The sequence below is a fragment of the Ruditapes philippinarum genome, unplaced genomic scaffold (genome assembly GCF_026571515.1).
Source record: "Ruditapes philippinarum isolate M1 unplaced genomic scaffold, ASM2657151v2 ctg13397_1_1_1_1, whole genome shotgun sequence".
Taxonomy (NCBI): domain Eukaryota; kingdom Metazoa; phylum Mollusca; class Bivalvia; order Venerida; family Veneridae; genus Ruditapes; species Ruditapes philippinarum.
The window spans coordinates 19,844-43,459 of NW_026866024.1; the positions used below are offsets into that span (position 1 = coordinate 19,844).

The 23,616-nt window shown below is 32.2% G+C and overlaps 1 protein-coding gene across 1 annotated transcript in view; it reads right to left on the reverse strand.

Moving 5' to 3' along the window:
• LOC132731036 (otoferlin-like) overlaps positions 1-19,839 on the reverse strand; it is a gene marked incomplete at both ends in the record, with an annotated part of 35,422 nt that extends 15,583 nt beyond the window's left edge. The window contains 8 exon segments of the mRNA XM_060717134.1: positions 5,239-5,323; positions 6,694-6,756; positions 7,740-7,926; positions 11,274-11,400; positions 12,698-12,804; positions 13,066-13,373; positions 14,339-14,438; positions 19,706-19,839. Of these exon segments, the coding sequence (XP_060573117.1) occupies positions 5,239-5,323; positions 6,694-6,756; positions 7,740-7,926; positions 11,274-11,400; positions 12,698-12,804; positions 13,066-13,373; positions 14,339-14,438; positions 19,706-19,839 (1,111 nt within the window).
• Between the last annotated feature and the right edge of the window lie 3,777 nt (positions 19,840-23,616).

Here is a 23,616-nt window from a genome sequence, read left to right on the forward strand (position 1 = left end):
GGGGGATAATTCAAAAAATATGGCAAGGCAGAGTTACAGTTCTTGTGCACTGCACACCTTCTCAATGAGATCTATCTACCTACAAAGTTTCATGTTGATACCTCTTATACTTTTAGAGTTATGTCCCGGACAAATTTCAAAATGTAAAATAAACAAAGGGGGGTAATTCAAAAATTAGGCAAGGCAGAGTTACAGTTCTTGTGCACTGCACACCTACTCAATGAGATCTATCTACCTACAAAGTTTCATGTTGATACCTCTTATACTTTTAGAGTTATGTCCCGGACAAATTTCAAAGTGTAAAATAAACAAGGGGGATAATTCAAAAAATATGGCAAGGCAGAGTTACAGTTCTTGTGCACTGCACACCTTCTCAATGAGATCTATCTACCTACAAAGTTTCATGTTGATACCTCTTATACTTTTAGAGTTATGTCCCGGACAAAGTTCAAAGTGTAAAATAAACAAAGGGGGATAATTCAAAAATTAGGCAAGGCAGAGTTATGGTTCTTGTGCACTGTACACCTATTCAATGAGATCTATCTACCTACAAAGTTTCATGTTGATACCTCTTATACTTTTAGAGTTATGTCTCGGACAAATTTCAAAGTGTAAAATAAACAAAGGGGGGTAATTCAAAAATTAGGCAAGGCAGAGTTACAGTTCTTGTGCACTGCACACCTACTCAATGAGATCTATCTACCTACAAAGTTTCATGTTGATACCTCTTATACTTTTTAGAGTTATGTCCGGACAAAGTTCAAAGTATAAAAAATACAAAGGGGGATAATTCAAAAGTTAGGCAAGGCAGAGTTACGGTTCTTGTGCACTGCACACCTACTCAATGAGATCTATCTACCTACAAAAGTTTCATGTTGATACTTCTTATACTTTTAGAGTTATGTCCCGGACAAAGTTCAAAGTGTAATAAACAGGATTTTCAATGTTAATGTCACTGTGACCTTGACCTTTGAGCCAGCCATGCGGAACATGCGTTCTGCACGTCATCTTGATGTGGTAAACATTTGTCTGAAGTTTCATCAAAAATTCTTCAAAGGGTTGAAGAGTTACAGAGCGGACAGGATTTTCAATGTAAATGTCACTGTGACCTTGACCTTGGAGCCAGCCATGCGGAACATGCGTTCTGCACGTCATCTTGATGTGGTAAACATTTGTCTGAAGTTTCATCAAAATTCTTCAAAGGGTTGAAGAGTTACAGAGCGGACACAATTTCGTTTGACGCCCGCCCATCCGCCCATCCGCCCAGCCGCCCATCCGCCCATCCGCCCATCCGCCCGCCATACCCCAATCTAATAACCAGGATTTTCAAAATTGAAAACCTGGTTAATAAAGAAATACTATAAAATGATAAATATGTCGACCTAAAAGACTACTTATAAAACTAGTAAGTTAACTGTTTATCATTAAAATCCAGGAGAAAGTCGTCCTAATTCGATTGACACCCCACCCCCACCCCCTCCCCCTTTTCCACAACTGCCTACACATCCATTATTGCCGCGATGAAAAGTGTCCCGGAAAGCTGTCCAAAAATTATGGCATGTATGACTTCATACTTCAGACAAATGCTGACTGTACTTAAAATAGCCTCGGTTCCTTAAGCTATAACTAGCATGAACCTGCTTTCTTCATGTAATTGTCAACTTCTCCACATGGAGAAGAACAAAATGGCACAATTAGACATTCTGTCTCAAAACAAAAGGTGGGGCATCCATGGCCAAGTGGTTAAGGTTGTTGACTTCAAACGACTTGCCCCTCACCGCTGTGGGTTCGAATCCTGACAGGGACTTTGGATTCTTTCATGTGAGGAAGCTATCCAGCTAGCTTACGGAACGTCTGTGGTTCTACACAGGTGTCCGTTCGTGCCTGAAATTATGCACGGAAAGGCACCTGAGGTCTTCCTCCACCAGTAAAGCTGGAATGTCGCAATATGACCTTTACTGTGTCGATGTGACGTAAAACCAAAAACAAACAAAAGGTTAATATTAAGTTACCAATCCATTGTATGACTACCTATATTCTACTGGCTAAACCAACAAACAACTACATGTTTATGCTTTGCTTAAATGACAACATAACATCAAAGCAGGTGATAATAATATGCCTAATGCCCTGAACAGAAGTCAATATGGTAATAAATGCTATAAAAATTTACCATATTACAAAGTAAAATGGGTATGCTTTTTACTTAAGTCAAGAGTATAGTCTTAGAAGATAAGGGTTTGTCATACTTGAACTATAAAATGTTGTAACTGTGAGATGAGTAAGTCATTAAAACAATCATTCAATATCAGGGAATGAAAATAAATGTGAAAGAAAGAGAAATTAAAAAGAATGATAAGAAACAGATGCAATAATAAAGTACATTTAAAAGAATATATAATAATCATTGTCAAGACAATTTTTTTTACATATTGATTCAAACTGAATACCTACCATATAATAAGATTATTAAACTTATAATGCAATATTTAATTCAACTTCTTTTTATTTATATACTATTACTTGTAACTCAAGAAAATTGAAACACTGCCAAGATAGGACTATAAAACTTCAAATTCTGCCAGAAATTGGTTTTACTTCTATGATTAAAAAGAAAAAAAGATTTTGATTTTTAAAATTTGATTACCTTTAAACAATAAAGATAACATTCACATATCTAAATTTTAGTCAGAACTCCTATTTTACAATAGAATAAAGAATATTTTTTTTTTTTGATTTACAGCAAGTATACTAGGAAAGGTCTACATTATCTCAACAATCTATTTTTAGAACATATTTTGTACAACTAATAGGTGACGACAACAAGAAAGAGGGGAGACAACCTGGGGGAAACATGCGGTACCTTGCGTTGCATACACCGTGCCAAGATCCATCTTATAAACACCAAGAGGTTTGTTTGAGCGGAGGAGGCGTCCGGACTGACATACCTACACATGTTGCACGTGCAAAGGATGCAAAAGTAGAGAGAGACAAAAGATAGATCGCGATTAAATTTTTTTTTTAAACTATAAAAATCAAATCTATGAAAAAAGTTTTGAAAAATTTCCATCTAGAATGCATTCCATGGTTCAAAAAGGGTTTAATTATATATATATATATATGAAGGATGACAAATTAGAAAACTTGTATAATTTAATACAGTGGGCATCAAAAAGAGGCCCGTAAATCAATTCAAACTAATATTGTGTTTTCTTGAGATCTATAAATTATTATTGTCATCAGTTAAACCCTTTTTGATCATAACTATCGAGAAAAAAAAATTCAAATATGATAAAAATGTTGACAAATGTAATTATTTAAAAAAAAAAGGGTTATTAAAATGAAAAATGAGGTCTGAAATATAAAAATCACAATTAGTAAGTAAATTAAATACACCAGGGAATAGCAAATCAAGTCTTAATTCTATAATTCTTAACTCATACAGTACAAAAAGGCATTACTTTCAGACCTGCCACATTAGTAGAAACTTAGGCCAGCTTGCTTATCTGCACACTTGGACTGGACTACTGGCTACTATATTTTAAAATTTTGCTCAGAAATCTATGAAATTAAAATTAAATAGTTCAAATTTCAGAAATAACACAAATGGTTTAAACCAAATCAATATTTTTTTTCTAATATACCAAAGGTTTCATGAAATATTTAAAATCATTACAAAATTATCATTTTTGTTTTTTATTATTCTCATTTTTGTTTCATTTTCAAAGAAAAGAAATCAATTTCTTCATCCTTTAATTCATCTTTCTAATTTAGGAAAACTGAAGTAAAAGAAACTGAACATTTTTAATACCGGTACTGCCCAAAATTGTTCTCAAAAATATTATAAAGTTACATCAGACTTGCTTTGCCTCTATTCTCAAATATATCCATTACCGCGAGAGCTCTTACAAAATCTTATGCATATTATTTCACTATAAATAAAACTTTTAATTTGAAATATAACTTCTCTTACTGTAATTGGAACATAAATATTTTCGATATTTCCATAACTCTTGAAAATAATTACCTATTAAGGTTCTATAATCATATCTTTACTTTCATCGTTTGCAAAAACATTTAGCTTGGTTTTTGACATTTTATTGATTCGATAGATAGCAGCCAAAATACCGAATATCTAAATTAATGCAAAAAATTTCATATTGCAATAGCCCGAGTTCGCTTTTCTCATTGCTGGATAGTGTGACAAAAGCAAAGTAATAAAGGGGGCATAATTCTGCTACAAAGTGCTTTACAAAATTACAAGCACTTGATAGTAAACAAATATTTCAAGTTTCACAAGAATATCTGTGATTGTTTTTGAAAAAATATGAAACAGTTTAAGTAAAAAAAAAGGGAGATAATAAAGCAAATATGGCTTCCAGGATTATCTGCTTCTTAGAAATGCATTCTAACTTTGATAGTGGACAAGTTGAAAGCAAATTTCTATGACAGCTTTTGAGAAATAAACCATAATGTTTTCACAAAGAAATTTCAAAACAAACTGACAAAACTGAGCAAAAAAATGGAAAAACAAGGTGTCATCTGGACATTTGAAATTTGATCCATTTTTGAGAGTGAACTCTGAAGTGAATATCTTTGACAGTAAATGTTTTGAGAAATTAACCTTAACAAAAAGGTTAATCATGACCAAAAAAAAAATGAAAATAAAAAAATAAAATTCAGTCAAAAAGGAGCATTAATTCAGTATTTTTTAAGGATTATCTGTCCTTAAGATATGTTGTCATATTTTGACAATGAATGAGTTTAAAGTGTATAGCTTTGTGTATACATGAGGAAATGGAGCAACAAAAAGGTTAACCAACACTGACACTATAATGCAAAAGCCAATGGTGACAAGAAAGTCTAGTCAATAGCTCCATTCTACTTTTTTTCTAGAAAAAAAAATGGAGCCATTTTTTTCTCGAAAGAAATGGATATAAAAGAAAATAAATGGACCTAACAATGTCACTGTTTTTCACTTAATGTCATAAATCCATAACCTTATGTCAAAAAAATGTAATTGCACACTCTAATGATATAAAGAAAATCCATATATCCATTTACAAATCAAAAATTAAATATCTTATCAAATATATGTGAAAAAATTACACATATACACATGCTTTGATTATCATAATGCAATAGGACAATGTAAGGGCTCTCTGTTAATCAAGCACATTATGAAAAATAAGCAAAGCCATGTTAGTATAAAACGTCAAATTTCGTGCATCTTAGTACCCATCTTAGAATAAACAGTTCCCACATCAAATTTGAAGCAACCAATCTTCTTGCCCGAACTGAGAAAATTTCGGGAATGCATAGCCTATAGGAAAAGGGAAAATCATGCATGGTATATATTCGCGCTCCTTTTGAATCTATGGAAATCTTACTCAATATCATACAATTGTAATTGTAAATTAAAACTTGCAATCCCCCTTTCTTCTAATGTCAAAACAATGAAATTTGCATGTGAACAATATACCATTATTTGGTCATATAACATGCTTGCATGTAACATGCTTGTACATTTCCCAGAAACACATCTAAATGGTAGAAAACTACGTCATGGCGCACCTGCAAAATCCTCCCCATTAGACTGTTATTTTTTTGTAAACATCTCCTAGACTCAAGGTAAAATGTGCGTTTATTCTAAGAAATCATTAGAATATCAAATAATAATGTAGAGCTACAAAGATAGGCTTTAGTACTTGATATAACTTTTAAAAACATTAAAAGTGTTACTGCCCAGTTTAGTCCTGAAAACGGACAAAGTTTTTTCCCCTAAATGCTCTTACTTTTTTTACAAATTTAAGATGATATCAAGTATTTAAGCAAATACATTTTTTTTTTTTTTTGATATTCCAACGATTGATTAGAGTAAAAAAAAAATCTAGAGTCGCCAAAAAAGTATTCCCATTGTGAGCATTTTGCATATGACTGATGACGTAGTATCCTACCATTTTATCTGTGACACAGCTGATGACTATAGACAATTTAAATTTGCTCACAGACAAAGGGTAATAAAATGTTGAAATATTTTCTAGAAACAATTCAGACAATCATTATAAAATTCTTGAAATGCTACAGTTCCTCCTGTCTATGACTTGATCAAAATGTAGCAAAACAAATTTCTTTTTCCTTTCTTTTTTTCTTCTTTTTTTTCGATGACATTTATTGTATTTCATAGAACAAATTTGATATATGGCTTGGCTAAATGAACACAATTATTCTTCAAATTTCAGTAAGACCAAATCAAGCTCTTTGTTTTGTTTTCTCAGAAATTGGTGATTTTAATAGTTTAATTTTAAAACAATTTTCTCAATAATCTATCTGTATGTAAAATACATTATTTTTGTCTATAAAAGCACTGTTAAAATATGATGTATGATGAAGTACATTTTCATGCTTTTTCAATGAACATGTTTTATTCATCAGATTTATTTCTAAGGAAATTGTAAATCAAACTGGTGAGAAATTATTCTTGTTTGATTTCTTATGCACAGGAATAACTTCACACTTCAAACTTCTTCAAATAGATAATCACACTTTTCTTCAATCTCTATTACATGTGTGAAACTTCAATTACATAAATCAAATTTCAACAGCACAATCCTCAAAATATGCAGACGGTATTGTTTAAATTTTTTATGAAGACTGATTGTTGGCTATTTTTAGTAATAATTTCAAACTTACCGTTAGTGTGATGATTTTGTCAAATAACATTGCTGGTGCCATGTGGAAGTCAAATACAAAGTACTGTAATAGTAAAGTGTTCATTATCCCAATTTTCAGAAATGAACAAATAATGTCAATAGATTTTCACTTTTTAATTTGACTTTTGGCTATGATACCTTGACTTTTTGGCCAAAGGACCTGAACTTTGCACACAACACTGTGCTTAACAATGTTGAACATTTGTGCCAAGTTATATGACAATCCTTAAATGCATGAAGAAGTTTCACTTTGGCATTGGACAGGTGTTTTCTCTGACCCTAAGGTGTCACACTTGACCTCCGACAGAGTTTTGGCTCATATATGCAACACTTAGTGTCATGATAGGGAACATTTTGTGTCAAGTTTTACTAATATCGTTATTACTATGCATGTAGAAGAAAGGCCCCAGAAAATATCTAGACACTTTATAATATCTGGTGACCTTGACCTTCTATATATTGACTTGGATTATGCTGTGTAACACTAAGTTTCATAATGGTGGACATTTGTGATATAACCCTTTAATTCAAACAATTGAATTTTTCATACACACACATTTTTAACTGACTTTTGACCTGTGTGTGTGAGCTTGACCTTAGCCACAGGGACCAAATTTGTGTGTGATACTCAGTCTCATAATGTTGAACATTAGTGCCATGTTATTTTAAAACCTCTCATTGCAATGGAAGTTTTGCTCTAGACAAGCATTTTCCTCCTTCCTCAGTTTGTCCTTGACCTTTGACCTAGAGACATGCAACTTTAAATCTCATGTAGGTGAAAATTTGTATCATTCCTTTATTGCTCTCCAGATAAAACTAGATGCCACCTGCCTGTCAACCAGGGGCATATCTATAATACAACCCATTTTTTAAACAAGTGTAAATAAAACATAAGATGTAAACTCTTAATAAACTTTTCTTTATTGAAGCAGCAAGCTTCTTTTGATTGCATAAACTCGATGTTTAATTAGACAATTTTTTAATCTTTATTATTTCATATCAGTAAGTTCTTAAAATTTCCATTACCTCATTATAATACGGACAATTAGTTGACTCCTTCACACTTGTGTATTTCTTTTGATCTCCAACTTGTACACATACCACAGGATCCATGTTCAATCCTGCAAGCTGCCGTGCTTCTATCACTGTGATACACACCTGAAAGTCCTGTGCCTTCAATGCCACAGACTCTACGCTTTGAGATTTGGCTTTTCTGTATGGAAATGAATAGATATGTTTTATACATATAAGAAAATATACTTTCCATACAAAATGTTCTTTATTATGGCACTCAAGTGAAATAAGATGTATGTTTGTATATAAATTACTAGTAACTATTGCTCATACCATAAAATTGGTTTGTTTGTTTGAATTATGGCTCACAAACACAATTTAGGTCATAATGGCGCTGAAACAGAAAATTTTAACAAACCTCGGGTGTTACAGACTTAAAGCACCACTAGGGGTCAAAACCACCTCACCTGCTGGAGCTAAGAGATGCATAGACTCCAGTTGTATGAACCCATTTAATCGCCTCTTACAATCACACAGGGATAAACAGTGGCCTCAAGTTTTGATGCCTCAGCAACCCCTCAGCCACAAGGGGATAAAGTTAGGAGCACTAATGACTCATTTAACTCTGTTCATGTGAGAAAGCTATCCAATGTTGGCAGTTATACTCCGGTGCTCGTTTGAGCCTGAAATAATGTATAGAGGGGCACCTGAGGTCTTTTCTCCACCAGTAAAGCTGTAAAGTCTCAATATATTTATATACTCTTTACATCTGAAAAAACTGTAACTCATTTTACACCCTTATCAAATTAAGTATATCATCATTTTGTCATTATGACTTAGTTACAGATATCATTATTTTGTTATAATAACTAAATAGGTACATATATCATTATTTTGTTATTTTAACTTAGTAACAGATATGGAAATAATCATTTTGTTGTTATAACTTAATTACTTATATCATCATTTTGATATTATTTCTTAGTTATGGATATCATCATTTTATTATTATTACTTAGTTATGTGTATCATCATCCAACAATCAAGCCTTTGGAATTATAATGGTTTCCATGAAGCTGACAAAAATGTACCAGATATACAGATATTTTGGAATTATTTTGTATTTCATCCTAGGTTTTGATTGACATGACTTGGATTCAGTAAATCACAATAATCTAAGAAAACAAAACATTGGTGGCCACTAAATGACAGGAGATTGTTGATGGTCTATATCTTTAATGGTTATATTAACCCATATGTTCATTTCACCCTGAAATCTGAGGCATCTGGCAAGCTGAATATTACATTTCTATCAAATCTTCTAGAATTACAAGTATTACAATTGGATACAGTTACCATAGAAATACAAAGGGGAAAAAATAAAAGGCAAGTGTATGAAGACAGGGAAATGATGGCATTATGGTTAAGGGTTTGCCTCTATACCCTGACATTGTAGGTAATGTGCATTAACAATGGAATTTTGGGTAATTCGTTTCTTTACAATATTTTGTCTCTTATTCCTGGAATTGTAGGTTCAGCAACTTGTAATAATTGAAAATCCTTGTATCATGAATAATATTCCTCTTAAAATTGCAATTGTGGGTAATGTTCATGTTATGTACATTTATTACATTAACATTGGAACTTTCAGAATCTTGCATCTTAACATTGGAATTGTGGGTAATGTGCCTCTTAAGATGGGAATTTAGGGTAATGTGCATCATGGAATTGTGGGTAATGTGCCTCTTAAGATGGGAATTTAGGGTAATGTGCATCGTGGAATTGTGGGTAATGTGCCTCTTAATATGGGAATTTTGGTAATGTGCATCGTGGAATTGCGGGTAATGTGCCTCTTAAGATGGGAGTTTAGGGTAATGTGCATCATGGAATTGTGGATAATGTGCCTCTTTTGATGGGAATTTAGGGTAATGTGCATCAAGGAATTGTGGGTAATGTGCCTCTTTTGATGGGAATTTAGGGTAATGTGCATCATGGAATTGTGGGTAATGTGCCTCTTTTGATGGGAATTTAGGGTAATGTGCATCATGGAATTGTGGGTAATGTGCCTCTTTTGATGGGAATTTAGGGTAATGTGCATCAAGGAATTGTGGGTAATGTGCCTCTTTTGATGGGAATTTAGGGTAATGTGCATCAAGGAATTGTGGGTAATGTGCCTCTTTTGATGGGAATTTAGGGTAATGTGCATCAAGGAATTGTGGGTAATGTGCCTCTTTTGATGGGACTTTAGGGTAATGTGCATCAAGGAATTGTGGGTAATGTGCCTCTTTTGATGGGAATTTAGGGTAATGCGCATCAAGGAATTGTGGGTAATGTGCCTCTTAACACTTAAATTTAGGGTCAGATAGCTTCTGTACATGAAAATCCCTGACAGAATTCAAACCTACAGGTATGAGACTAAGTGGTTTAAAGTTGGAAACCTTAACCACTAAGCAAAAGGATGTCGTAAACTTTATTAATTTCTGTTGAAACATGGTTTAAAAATAACTGCAGTATATTTTGTTCATGAACATTTTATTTAGATTGCTTATATAATTAGTGTTCAATTTTTTTAACTTTACACCATTAGAGTGTTTCCAAATAAACAAATTTTCCACACAAAATCAGGTTTCAAATCCTGGAACTTACAGGACACATAGCAGACAACTTAATAACATTTAAAATGAGAAGAAAAAAAATCAATTTTTAAATTATAGGAATTTTAGTGACTTGTCGCATTTAAAATGCTATGAACGGCACACTGATTGCAGACACTTGAAGGACAATGAATAGTTTAACCGTATTACCGGATAACAGCGAGACACCAAAACTTGATGCACTGAAGTATAATTGGATTAGGTAAGCCTTTGCAATAGTTTTAAACTTTCATGATCAATATCTGTGCCTGAAAATTGAGATTTAAACATAAAGTATCTCTTCTAAATGTCAGACATTCTATGGAATAGAGTTTCCCTTTTTTCTGCTGAATAATGGAGATCTAATTTCATTCAATGAAAAGAGGAAAATGTTTTCTATTATAAGCAATCTAGCTTATTCGATTTCATTAATATCAAATATCATATATATTTATTATTTCATAATTTTCAATTATTCTTTTCCCAGCAGCATTGTCTATAATGGGCTTTAGAATATGGCATGTTTGCATAAAAAAATGCTCAAAAAATGCTTAGATTAACAATAATAGTATTAAGTGTGATTTTTTTTTTTTCTTTTTGAAAATTATTATTCATTCTGTAATGAACTTAGTTACAAATTTAAACTTGATTTAACTGATTATCAGTGTCATGTGACTAATTCTGAGTTTGCCACCAAGGGCAAAAAAAGTCATGATTATTATCGACCAGCTGAACAAAATTAATGTGTAAAAATATGTATAAAGAGGTCAAATGTAAACAGACAAGATTTTCTGTATGTGAGCGTTAATTTAACTAAGATTAAATAATTTTAAGCATGATGAGTGGTTTTTTTATAGTTCAATATAGATATTGACAAAATTTGAGAATTTTCAACAAAGATTTTGCCACAAACCTTTTAATTCCGCTGTTTGCCATGATGGATGAGGTCTCACTGGCCTGGTCATAGTCCATCTCTTTCTCACCTGCCACCCTGGACAACATGGAGGCAACCTCAGCTGCCTTCGCATCCAAACTGGCATCTAGGTAAAATATATTAATTAACCTTGATATGAATTCAGTATGATTAAATCTTGATATCAGTTCAGTACCATTAAACCTTGATATCAATTCAGTATGGTTATACATTGATATGAATTTAGTATGGTTAAACCTTGATGTTAATTCAGAATGATTAAACCTTGATATCAATGCAGTATCATTTAACCTTGATATCAATTTAGTATGATTAAACCATGATATCAATTCAGTAAAATACTGTACAATCTAAATAACAAATGATAAACTCACTCCCAACCTTCTCACAAGCAGTTTAAGTTAAGTTTTACTTTTGTCAGGACACCATCAGGTTCCAAAATGATAAAACTGTTATTTTTCGAAAGCTTTTCAATTTTTGTTGACCTATTACAGTTTCTAAAAAGATTCTCATTGGCAGTCTTGCTTTTTGCCAATGAATAGTGATTTAGTATTTCATATGGAAGTCCAAATACAACTTTTATTTATGTTTTGCTTCTTTAATAATTACTATTTATTTCACATTCAGCACAACTTATTTCAAGTAATAAAATTCTCATATGCTTTAAATTCATTTTAAAACATTTAAAAAACATATTTTGCCCTGCAAAAGGAGAATAAATTGTATTCATTTTTATGGCTTAATGTACCTTTGAAATCTTTCTCTTTTCAATTTTTTTAAGCTTACTACAAAGTGAGAATAAGAAGTCATTTTAAGGTCATAATTATATAGATGAGTGGGAGGACAATCATCCAATGTTTTTAATCCAATAATTTACTCAGCCATCTTCCAATTAAGGCATATCTTTGGTTGTAAAGTACAGTTGATAAGTTCATCGAGCCACAAATAACCAAATTAATTAGCTGAAATACCCTCTTGCATGGATTCTGTCAAATGCCAATATGTGGTTTATTACCTGCAATAAGTCTTTACTTAACTTTCTATCAATAATACAAGGCAGTATATCCTTATCTTGACAATACAAATGGCCGACAAATCTTGTTTAAACTAAAGCTTAATTAATCAGAGGTTTCTCATCAGGATCGGCCAGGAATTAAACACATAGTCTAGACTGTTCATTGAGACTTCATGTGTGACAAAGTGCACGTCTCTGACAAGTTACAAGTGTCTAATTACACGGAAATGAGACAAATAGTGTGCCGTCGGCTTGTCCCTAATGTCACTGCATAATGAAATCACGATACAGAAAAAAGGTCCGTGAATTATGCGTTTTTTTTTTTACTTCAATCGTTGAATGACCGACCTCTAGGGTAAGAAATGACAAGATGTATAGCAAGTCGTACCTGATTCCATCTCATCAATGAGTGTTTGTTTATCATCCCTGTCTTCCATCCCTGAGGCTCGTTGTTTGGCTAACATAAATTTCATGACAGTTCCGAGCTGCCTCATTCTGAAAACATCGATGATATATTTATCACATTAGAGCAACTTTCAGAAACTGCAAAACATAACACTCAAAAATAAAACAATTATCCCACCAAGAGAGAAACTGGGCCAGTCTGCACATTTGTGAAGTATTACCACTCTATACAAATGGCATCTCAGCTGCAGTATTTTCATATCAAATCTCTTTAAACTTAAAATTCATTGCAGTACAAGATTAGTACATTTCACAGAATTAGAGGGTATTCATTAAATTATTAAAACATACGTTTTCGGTGATTTTCCTCCTGAGGTTTTGGATGAAATACTGAGACGTGATCCGAGCAAAGATTTACTATTGCTCGAGTGGAGGGATTCCCGATCTTCATCGCCATCGATTACGTCACCTGCACTATCCTCTGCCCCTTCCTTCATACTACTGTGAATAGACTGACGATCTATATTTAGCTGATTCTGTTCCTCCTCGGTGAGGATCCCGCGTAGTTCTTCATTCTTGATAGGTTCAAATCCTCCCCTCTGCCACATCCCAACCGAACCATCCGGAGCATTGTATGTAAGTTCGAATGTCAAACTTGTCTGTGAATGAAATGAAATACAGAAAATCCTAACTTCAAGTTTATCCAAAGATTTAAAAAGACTGAAGTTTACAGGCAGAGTATCAAAAAGATGGTACCTCAGAATTTAATTTTATTTCATTTTTTTTTCTATGGTTTTGAATTCTAAGCAACATTTTAGCAGTATATAACTATCATATATCATTAGGACATATCCTGACCACTCTGAAAATACTTTTCCCAATTGAATAACAGTCAACTTCTTCACAAATCAATTTTCATAGCTTTAGTCAAACCATAGGTATAGAACCAAATTCTTATTCTTCCTTATTTGGCACCATTCCCATGTTATCAATTTCAAACCAATTTCTTTAGTTAAGGAAAGGAAAATATGCTACATTCCAAATGTTAAGACTTACAAGAAACAGGTTTAAAACAACCTTTTCAAAGTTTAAAAAAAAATATTCCTTTTAGGCAAAACCTCTTTCTTTGCTAGATTTGAAGCCACAATCCTGAGAGACCCTTTTTGCCTATGAAGGTCACACTAACTTATCACTGGAAACTAATGTACAGCTATCAAGTGTGGACTGATGTTCCAGCCTCTGTCAAATTGTATATACATGTACAGTTCCAGCAGGCTGGTTATTTTGAAAAAGAAAATTTCAAGAGCCTTGGAGTGAAACAGTTGAACAGTTGTAACAGTTGTATCAGTTTTAACACCTTAATTTATGTTGTAAGAGATAAAACTCTTTTGTACCCTGCCCTTGAAACTTTTCAACGCTTTTGTTGCAGTTGCAACAAAACTTGTGCATAAATTTGGATTATTCACAATACTATGATAGCACTTTATGCAAGAAACAGCCTGTCTAAGTTGCATCAACATTGACTGATCAAAAATTGAACATTATTTATCCTTTTATCCATTTTCACATTCTCTCATATATACAGATTGGCAGACGGACAAATCTAATAGTCCCTAAGACTTACCTTCATTACAACATTATTTGCATCGAGTAAACTGTCAGATATTTTCACATTGCCAACTTCTACCAGCTCCTGTAGTATCATACGGAACACACCAATCAATCTGAAAAACAGACACATTCCTCTCAACTTGTCTGTATAGTGAGCAAATTAATTAACAAGAAATGTCTTAACCAATTACAATAACACATTGTCCATTCAAACCAGCAGCCTTTATTTCTACAAAAAATACTCACCTTATATGGAAAACATCCAAGTATAAGATTGACCTAGGTGTTGGGCACCCTCTGACCCTGGTGAAGACGTCTGCCAAATGATTTATCAAACAATCAAGAAGTATAAAAGTTAGAAGCCAAAATGAAAAGTAGAAACAATTGATTTGTCAATTGACCTGCAAATGTAACTTTGTCCCTGAAGATATGGATGCTGGTCCTACATGTGATACATTTTCTGACACTGGTGAAGCCAAAAGCCAAATATTTTGAGAATTTACTAAGTTATGATAAAGAAATAAGTCTGGCACAATTTTGTGCACAAATACACAGAAACACATGCAAGTTAACAATATATGGCCCTTCACCCACTGACAACAATGCATCAATGAATAACAAAGAGAATTTGACCTTTGTACCTAAAGTGCAACCTTGACAATGATTGGGGGAGATGAATCTAACTAATGTAAGAAACATCAGGGCAATGGTGTAGACATTATGCCCTGTATTTCAACAATCCATCAAGTAATGACAAAGATATAAGCCATACAAAATTTGACCTTAAACCTCTGAGTTAAGCTTTGGCATTGTAGGTGCTGAAATGCATCTTGCACACAACACATTGTCAAAAAATTTAAAATAATCATATGTAGCAACTTGTTTTAAATCCTATCATGCATGTATATACTATAATTTATGGGCCTGACACAAACTCAAGCTGCACTTAAGACCATGATTATGACTAGTGCTAAGGTGTTGTGACCTTGGTCTCAGAGGCAGCCATCTTGTTTTACAGACCTGAGACCCATCTAAGGATTATTTTGGTTTAGTTTCATCAAAATTTACCAATTAGTTAAGGAGGAGATGTCGTTTAAATGTTTTTTATTTTAATTCTTGCGGCCATCTTGTTCAGCAGACAAGAACCATTTGAGCATTTTCTGGAAGGGACCATCCAAGGATCATTCCTGTGTAATTTCATCACTGTCGGTGTAGGGATTTCGGAGGAAAAGTTTAAATAAAAATGTAAATGATTTTTTTTTGAGAGACACCAGATTCAATCAAAATCCATTCAAGAGTAGGGTTTTGCAGTGACCTCCAATTATGCTTAGCTAAAAACAGATGTACCATTAATCATGAAGTGTGTGCTGCTTGATATAATTTTGTATTACATTACACCTCAAGCCTTCTATATATAAGCTTCTGTCTGGGGATGATATTTCAATTATGAAAGCTACAAATCAAATTGTAGAAAATACAGTAGCACAATTGAGTGGACTTATTTATATGGCTGGAGAAAGCCCCCTCTGATAGAGACGAGAATGAGAATGGCATATTACTGTTGTAAAAGGTTATTGCCGAGACAGTGATATTGCTTCATCATTAAAGTTATACATATGGAAATTGACAAGTATGCGAGGTGGTTGGGGACGAATATTATTTTTTTTTATAACAAATTTTTCTTAATTCAACTACATCTGTATAACTAGCACAAATGCCTCATCAGTCATTTTAAGGCTGCAAGTTGGAAGTTGCAATAGTAGCAACTGGGAATAAATTGCAATTTAGATTTAATAACTCTTTTAACAAATTTCTGAGATTTCAAAACCATCCTACAAAAGATAATTAAGCATATAATTTAATACAAAGACATTTTAAGGACTTTTTTTACAAATTAGAAATAATAGAACAAGTGGAAGTCTGCTAGAACTTTGGATAAATTTTTTATCACTTCACAACAAAAAATGGACTTGTAGACATCATCCACTCTTTACAAGGGAAGAAACAAGAGGACCAGGATAGTCCTTCATCCTTAAATTGAGGAGATATTGTTTAAACTTATTTTTTATAATTAGCCTTTTCGGCAGACTAAAACAATTTTTACAAATTTTGTATAGGACTGTCGAAGAACTATTTAAAACTGGCCAAGGCATTTTAGAGATGCTCTTTAAAGTTATATGCTGATGGCACATGATGAAAGTAAGTGATCCCAATAGTCCACTTTGATTATGGTGTGTTCAAGTGAGCTAAAAATTCTACCTAGTAAAAGTCAAACTAATATTTTTTCAGACTAAATCAAGTATCTCTAGGGTACATAGAAACAACAACTTTAACTAATTTCTTGACAAATACACTCTGCTTAAAGTCTACAGATGTATATTATTCATGGATGTTTACAGTAAGATGTTTTTCCCTTTATGGCACCAAAGAATTATCATTATTATGTTTGTGAAAGATATAGAGGATATTTGTTTGTTTGTGTGTAAGATGAAATTTTATTTCATCGAGTGAGCTTTAAAAACAGTATTCTCACGAGTGGCGTAGCCACGAGTGAGAATACTGTTTTTAAAGTTCACGAGATGAAATAAAATTACATCTTACACAACAAACAGACAAATTTTCTTTTTATTTTATGCTTAAAAACAAGTTAAAACGAAATTTCCATAATTTTAACGTTAATATTAAAATCTGTTTCCCCCATTGAGAGCCCCATTTAGACGGAATTTCTCATTTAAAACAAGAAGTCTTGAGCTGAAAAATAAGTCCGCCAATCAAGGTTAAATGACGGTGATATTTATTCATTTTATTAAAAAAATATGAATGATCGCTTGTTTTTATAATAAAAACAAACAATTCTTGCAGGAGAAAATTCCAACCATCCATCCATATTTCTGTTACTTACTGCGAATTTATATTAGACCTGGCTTTCTAAAATGTAAACGGCAGCCATTTTTTAAAGTTGTGTATTTCATGGGAGGAAAATAATTGTGTAAGATTCAGAAGGATATAATTTGGATTTGTTAGTCATACACCTTTTTAAAAGAAAGAAAACTTATTTGAGGATTGTAACAGACAAAAAATAAGTGTTGACAGAAGTGAAAACATTCAGAAAAGGAGCTAGGAAAATGGAAAACTTGGAAGCTTGCTGAAGGAACGCTGGGTTGTTTTACCTATTTTACGAGTGATGGCTGTCAATGCTTTTCAATTTTTCATAAAGCATACGGCAGTTATTGCTCGTAGGATACTTTAATATGCCCAAATGTCATCAAGAGCAGTTTTGCATGGGGAAGGAATGTATTTTTCAGACTGTAAAAACGAAACAAAAAAAATTTAGAGACGAAATTTGGTGATTGGAATTTGAAGGAATAGAAGTAAGTTTTTTGGTGATTTGAATTTGAAGGAATAGAAGTAAGTTTTTTTCTGTGTTACTTTTGACATTTAAGTTATTTATCTATTTCAGCTTAGCTATTTATTTTAACAGCCTGACATTGTCAGAATTGTCCGTAAAAATAAAATTGAGGTACCACATGGGGAAAATCTTAAAGAAGATGTTTCGTCATTGAAAAAAGTGAAATTATATTTTGATAATTTTCACTGTGAAATTATCAAATATAATTTTCACGGATAAATCAGTAATCCACTGAAAAGCATAAAATAACATGGAATTTTATTTATTCCTTACAGAACATATTTACCTGTCTACTAATTAAGGTGGACCTCTTATACACCAGCAGTATTTAACTTAAAGATTTGCATAGATATGGAGCTTTAAAATCTTGCTGCAAATTTTGTGGTAATACTTGCGTCTTCTTCTATTTTTTTTTTGACCACCTGGTACAATCTGGATGTTGTAGATATAGTGGCTGTTTTGTGGTTCTGTACAGTATGCTGTATTCCAAAGTAAGAGGGCAAGCAAAAAAAAAGAAGCAGAAAACACTTCTAGCTTTCTGATTCTGGAAACATGGACTTTCAGTTGCAAGTGACATGTCATCTTATTATTAATGTAAACATTTGTGCCAAGTAATTTCAAAATCGCTTGATTGATGAAAAAGGTATGGAGCAGACACAAAATATACCCTATAACAAAGCATGTTAAGCTTTGACCCCAAAGCGTTACCTTGGCCTTGAAGGTAAGGGTACAGGTGTTGTGCATGATAAGTTGCCCCATTATTGTAAAAAAATTTGTAAAGTAATTTCAAAATCCCTTGAACATTTAGTAATTTTAAAATCCCTTGAACAATGACAGAATGGACAGACAATGTTAAGCTTTGACCTTCAAGTGTAACCTTGACCTTTAAGGAACAGGCATAGGTGTTGCACATGACATATCATCCAATTATTAATCCTACCATGCTAAGCTTTGATCTCCAAGAGTGACCTTGACCTTGAAGGTAGGTGTCCAGGTGTTGTGCATTACTTTATTTAGTAAAATCCTTATGTAATGCCAACAAGCCGTGGAAAAGAAAAAATATGACTAACTATGGAAGGCCAAACCTGCCTTCTTACATTAGCTTTACAATAACAAAAACATCTGAATGAATGCCAGCTGAGCCTCCTTGATTTAATTAAGGAAATGATAAATAATTCAACAAAAGAAGGCGTAAAGATCATGGAGTTATATATAGAATGTTAACCTAATTTGTAGTAGACCATTTCTTCCTTGAATTATACAAATTGAATTTTCTCAACTCTTTCAATCTTTATTTCACTTAATTCCTGATTACAAACCAGAATTGCTTTCATCTTAATGGTGTATGACCAAATAATGGCATTTTAGAGCTGTTAAAGTACACACAACCTTATGATTATGGTTTCTGAGGATGGTGAAATACAGTAGATATATTCACCAAGGTTTTCTGACATTGTTGAGGAGTTGGAAACATTTTTTCGAGACTTTTGTACAATTTGATGTAGATCTGGAGCAATAATGTGTTTTCAAAAATTTAGGATCAGTCTGAAGTATGTCATTTTAATATTAATATTAAAAAGTTGGAAGAAAAAAAATATATTATACATTAAAAAAACATGAATAAACAATACTTTAAATACAGTATTTGTAAAACAAGTACTTAAAAATTACCTAAAAAGTTTACATTAATATGACATAAAGCACACAAGCATGGAAACAATGAGGTGACTGTGTCTATGAAAAGTTTCTTTAACTTACAGAATGTTCTTTCACAACATTGAAATTCATGATTCAATAGGTCTGAAGGACTTATCTATGACTTCCCGCTCACCTAACTGGCAACTGAGCAAGACTTCATAACATTGATCAATCTCAGTCTGCAACATTTTCAATAAACTCTGTTTAAAATTTTCATTTTTTCTATCTTATTATAATTTATGTAAACATATTTTTAAAAAAAATCAAATTTACCTATTGCTGAGGTACTTGTTATAGTTATACAGTTGTATGTCGATATATTCATCTTTCTCAATCGGCCGAGCCACCGGCCACTGGAAAGTTTCGTCAAACCAAATACACTCATCTGTTGTCTCGATGATCTTCGTGTAGTGGGATACCCCTGAAAATACATAGAGGATAAATAATCTTCGTGTAGTGTGATACCCCTGAAAATACATAGAGGATAAATAATCTTCGTGTAGTGTGATACCCCTGAAAATACATAGAGGATAAATAATCTTCGTGTAGTGAGATACCCCTGAAAATACATAGAGGATAAATAATATTCGTGTAGTGTGATCCCCTGAAGATACATAGAGGATAAATAATCTTTGTGTAGTGTGATGCCCCTGAAAATACATAGAGGATAAATAATCTTCGTGTAGTGTGATACCCCTGAAAATACATAGAGGATAAATAATCTTCGTGTAGTGTGATACCCCTGAAAATACATAGAGGATAAATAATCTTCGTGTAGTGTGATACCCCTGAAAATACATAGAGGATAAAAAGATCAAACACCAAATCTTTGTGTAGTGAGATACCCCTGAAAATACATAGGATTAAAATAATCTTCGTGTAGTGGGATACCCCTGAAAATACATAGAGGATAAATAATCTTCGTGTAGTGGGATACCCCTGAAAATACATAAAGGATAAATAATCTTCATGTAGTGGGATACCCCTGAAAATACATAGTCTAAATAGATCAAAAACCATCACAATTTATCAAAACATGATTCGCTTTAATAAGCTTCATCAGTTGATAAATAACAAAGGAAATGATGTAAACGTACCAAACAGACGTCAACATTAATAGACGCCACATTTGGCGTGTAAAAGGAACATTATGATATTATAATAAAATATGTTTTATACAATTAATTATGTACAGATGTACATATAGACGTAATTATTTTAAACACATATATAATTTTCAAAAAGATTTACATAAAATAACTGGATCAAAAGATACATTTTCACAGAGAAACTAGGCTAGTAATGTGAAAACAACAGTTACTTATGTGAAAGTTAATAATTTCCAAAAATACACAAATATGATTGCATCAATGTATTATACCGTCTGGAAAAGGCGTTAAATGATTGGAATGGTCTCTAGAGATTCATTATATCTATGTTTCCAAATATCATATGTCAAAAAACACCTTAAATACCGAAAATGTTATATTGCTACAAAAAAATATTAAACAGTAAAACTGTGGGCGATTTTTGTTAAATGTTAAAGAGAATCAAATTTATGTTTTGAAGGATACACTAACATAATAAACAAAAACAATATAATACAAGAAAATTCCTCATCTTAAAGTTCTTGCGTTAATTCAGGGCATTTTCACCCTATCATCAGTGACCGAAATAAGGCCTAATTCCCAATCCAAAATAGCCTCTTTCTTTTTTTCCCAATTTGAAAAACAAAATTCCCAACAGAAGCCCTGTAATTCATTGGATGGTTATAAATGTTGGGGAGCTTTGGCTTATAAATGCATTCAATCTGAAACAAACCAATCACATCACAGCCACAATCATCTTTTAAACAGACTTATTTATTATTAAACTCCAGATTTAAGAATATTTTGGTTTTCCCCAGCTAATCGTAGGTACCAACAAACTTTTACAGCCAATTTAAACAACTGGCTTATCTTTTGTGACAGGTAGTGCACCATAAAGCTATAAAGGTAAAAGTTTTTTTTAACTAGTGATTAGCTGGGGAAAACCCACATTTACGAAATTCCGGATAAGGTATATTAAATCACCAAGATTAACCCCTTCCAGCAAAACCTTACATATAACAGATATTAAATAATATGCCTCTATCACCTGCAATCCAAGGACAGCATTATTTATTTATGCAAAACATGAGAATTTATACAGTTTAAAAAAATTAATTTGCAGCAAATTTCAAATTACCTCTTTTAAAAAATGTCCTCTTTTAAAAGGACACCAAAATTAGCACTTCATCAGATAAATTGAAGTTATCTATTTCCAATCTGGATTGTTCTAGAAGAGCACACAGCTTCTTCCTCATTAAACGAATTTAAAATCAGCATGATTAAATCTTGAAACAATTAATTTAGAATGACGGCGCTAATGCATTTAAACACAGATTAAAAGGGGTGAGACTTTAATTTGCATTAACGAAATTTGCATTAATGAAATTTAATTGAGATATGTCATCACATTCACAGTTGAAATGACAAGCTTTAATAGGCATGTTAACTTTAATTCTTCAAGGGTAACTATTTCATTAGTTCACTGTTGCAATTGTTGCATTTTATAAATGCGCAAGTAAAATCAAATTATAAATTTTTTCATAGGTGTCTTTGCATATCACTCACAGTCCTTTCATTAAAGGCCCATTATGCCTCAGAAGTGCTATCAGTTCTATATCTCAAAAACATTTTTATTTTCAGTATCTTGTTAGTATCTTGTTACAGTTTCTAAAAAATACTCATTTGCCACATTGATGAACTATTTTTTCACTTCTTTTGCTCTGTTGGCAATTGGTAAAATTAGTGAATTTGTATTTTATAATATAAATATATAATATATTCAATATGGAATTAAAATTCTACTTTCTTTACATTTTGCTACCTTTACCACACATAATTAACATTTTAGCTCCTTTTTTCAATTGTTTAACATCTTACATGCTCTAAATATATAAATAAAACGTTATTCAATACATGTTTCACATTTCTAAAAAAATTAAAAATATAGATTTCTAAGGCATAATGTGCCTTTAAGGTACATTTCTGAATCTTTTCAGCCCCAAAGTTTTTCTCCTGCGAGCAATACTCTACATGGCCCAAATATGCTACCATACTAACATTTTCCATGCATAAATAGACTAAGAAAGACATAAAGCTAAATTGAGGTCATTATTTTCTATAACCCTCAATAAAGCATAAATATTATGTCATGCATAAATAAACTACAGACAAGATGTCTTTACATCCGAAAAAGTCAAACTATGCAAATATGAAAGGCAAAAATATGCAAATGTCATTCCTAACAAGGCATTACTATTTATTTTATGCAGACAATATTATCTTCTATGCAGACAATATTATCTATTTTATACAAATATTTGATCTTTTTTGCCCCTGGAAATCAATTAGTATTTTTACAGACATTTACAAAAAATTGAAGAAAATTTATGATTGTATACATTTTAAGAGAATGAGTTTCAGTTATTATACAATAAGCTACAATAATCAAATTTTATTTTGATTTCAAGTCAATACTTTGCTATGATCTATTTATAAAATATTTTCTTAATTATTTTTGGTATATTTTTTAAAAATTCATTTTTGACAATCTCTCATAACAGAATGTTCCACCTTGACAATATTTTTCACCTTTGTATGTTATATAGCATCAAGATTATTTATATCTTAGCCCTTGCCAAACTAAATATCTTGAATGGACTTGTCCATCTTTCAATCTGGACTCAACCATTCATCATATTTGGGGGAAAATTTCAAAATATGTACTAACTGAAAAACAAACATAGCAGATCATAATCAGACCGCAAGTATTTGAAACCCTTCTGAACTATATGCCAAAAAAAAAAGTAAATTCTTGTGAAAAGTGTAGAAGTTGTGGTCTTCATGAAAAGAAATCAATATGACCATGTTTAACAACAGAAATAACCTGACATCTGCAGTGGAAGTTCCATTAATACAGTCTTGCCCTCTTGAGATTATGTCCACAATCTTTATTGCTAAGTAAATCTTTATTTAATGTGATGTGCAAGAAATATTCATATTTTTATGACAAGGATTATCAATTTGGTTCAAATTTAAAGGGACTGCCCTGAGTTTTTTTTTTTACATGACTGGACTAGAAATTAATTTTCAAAATTA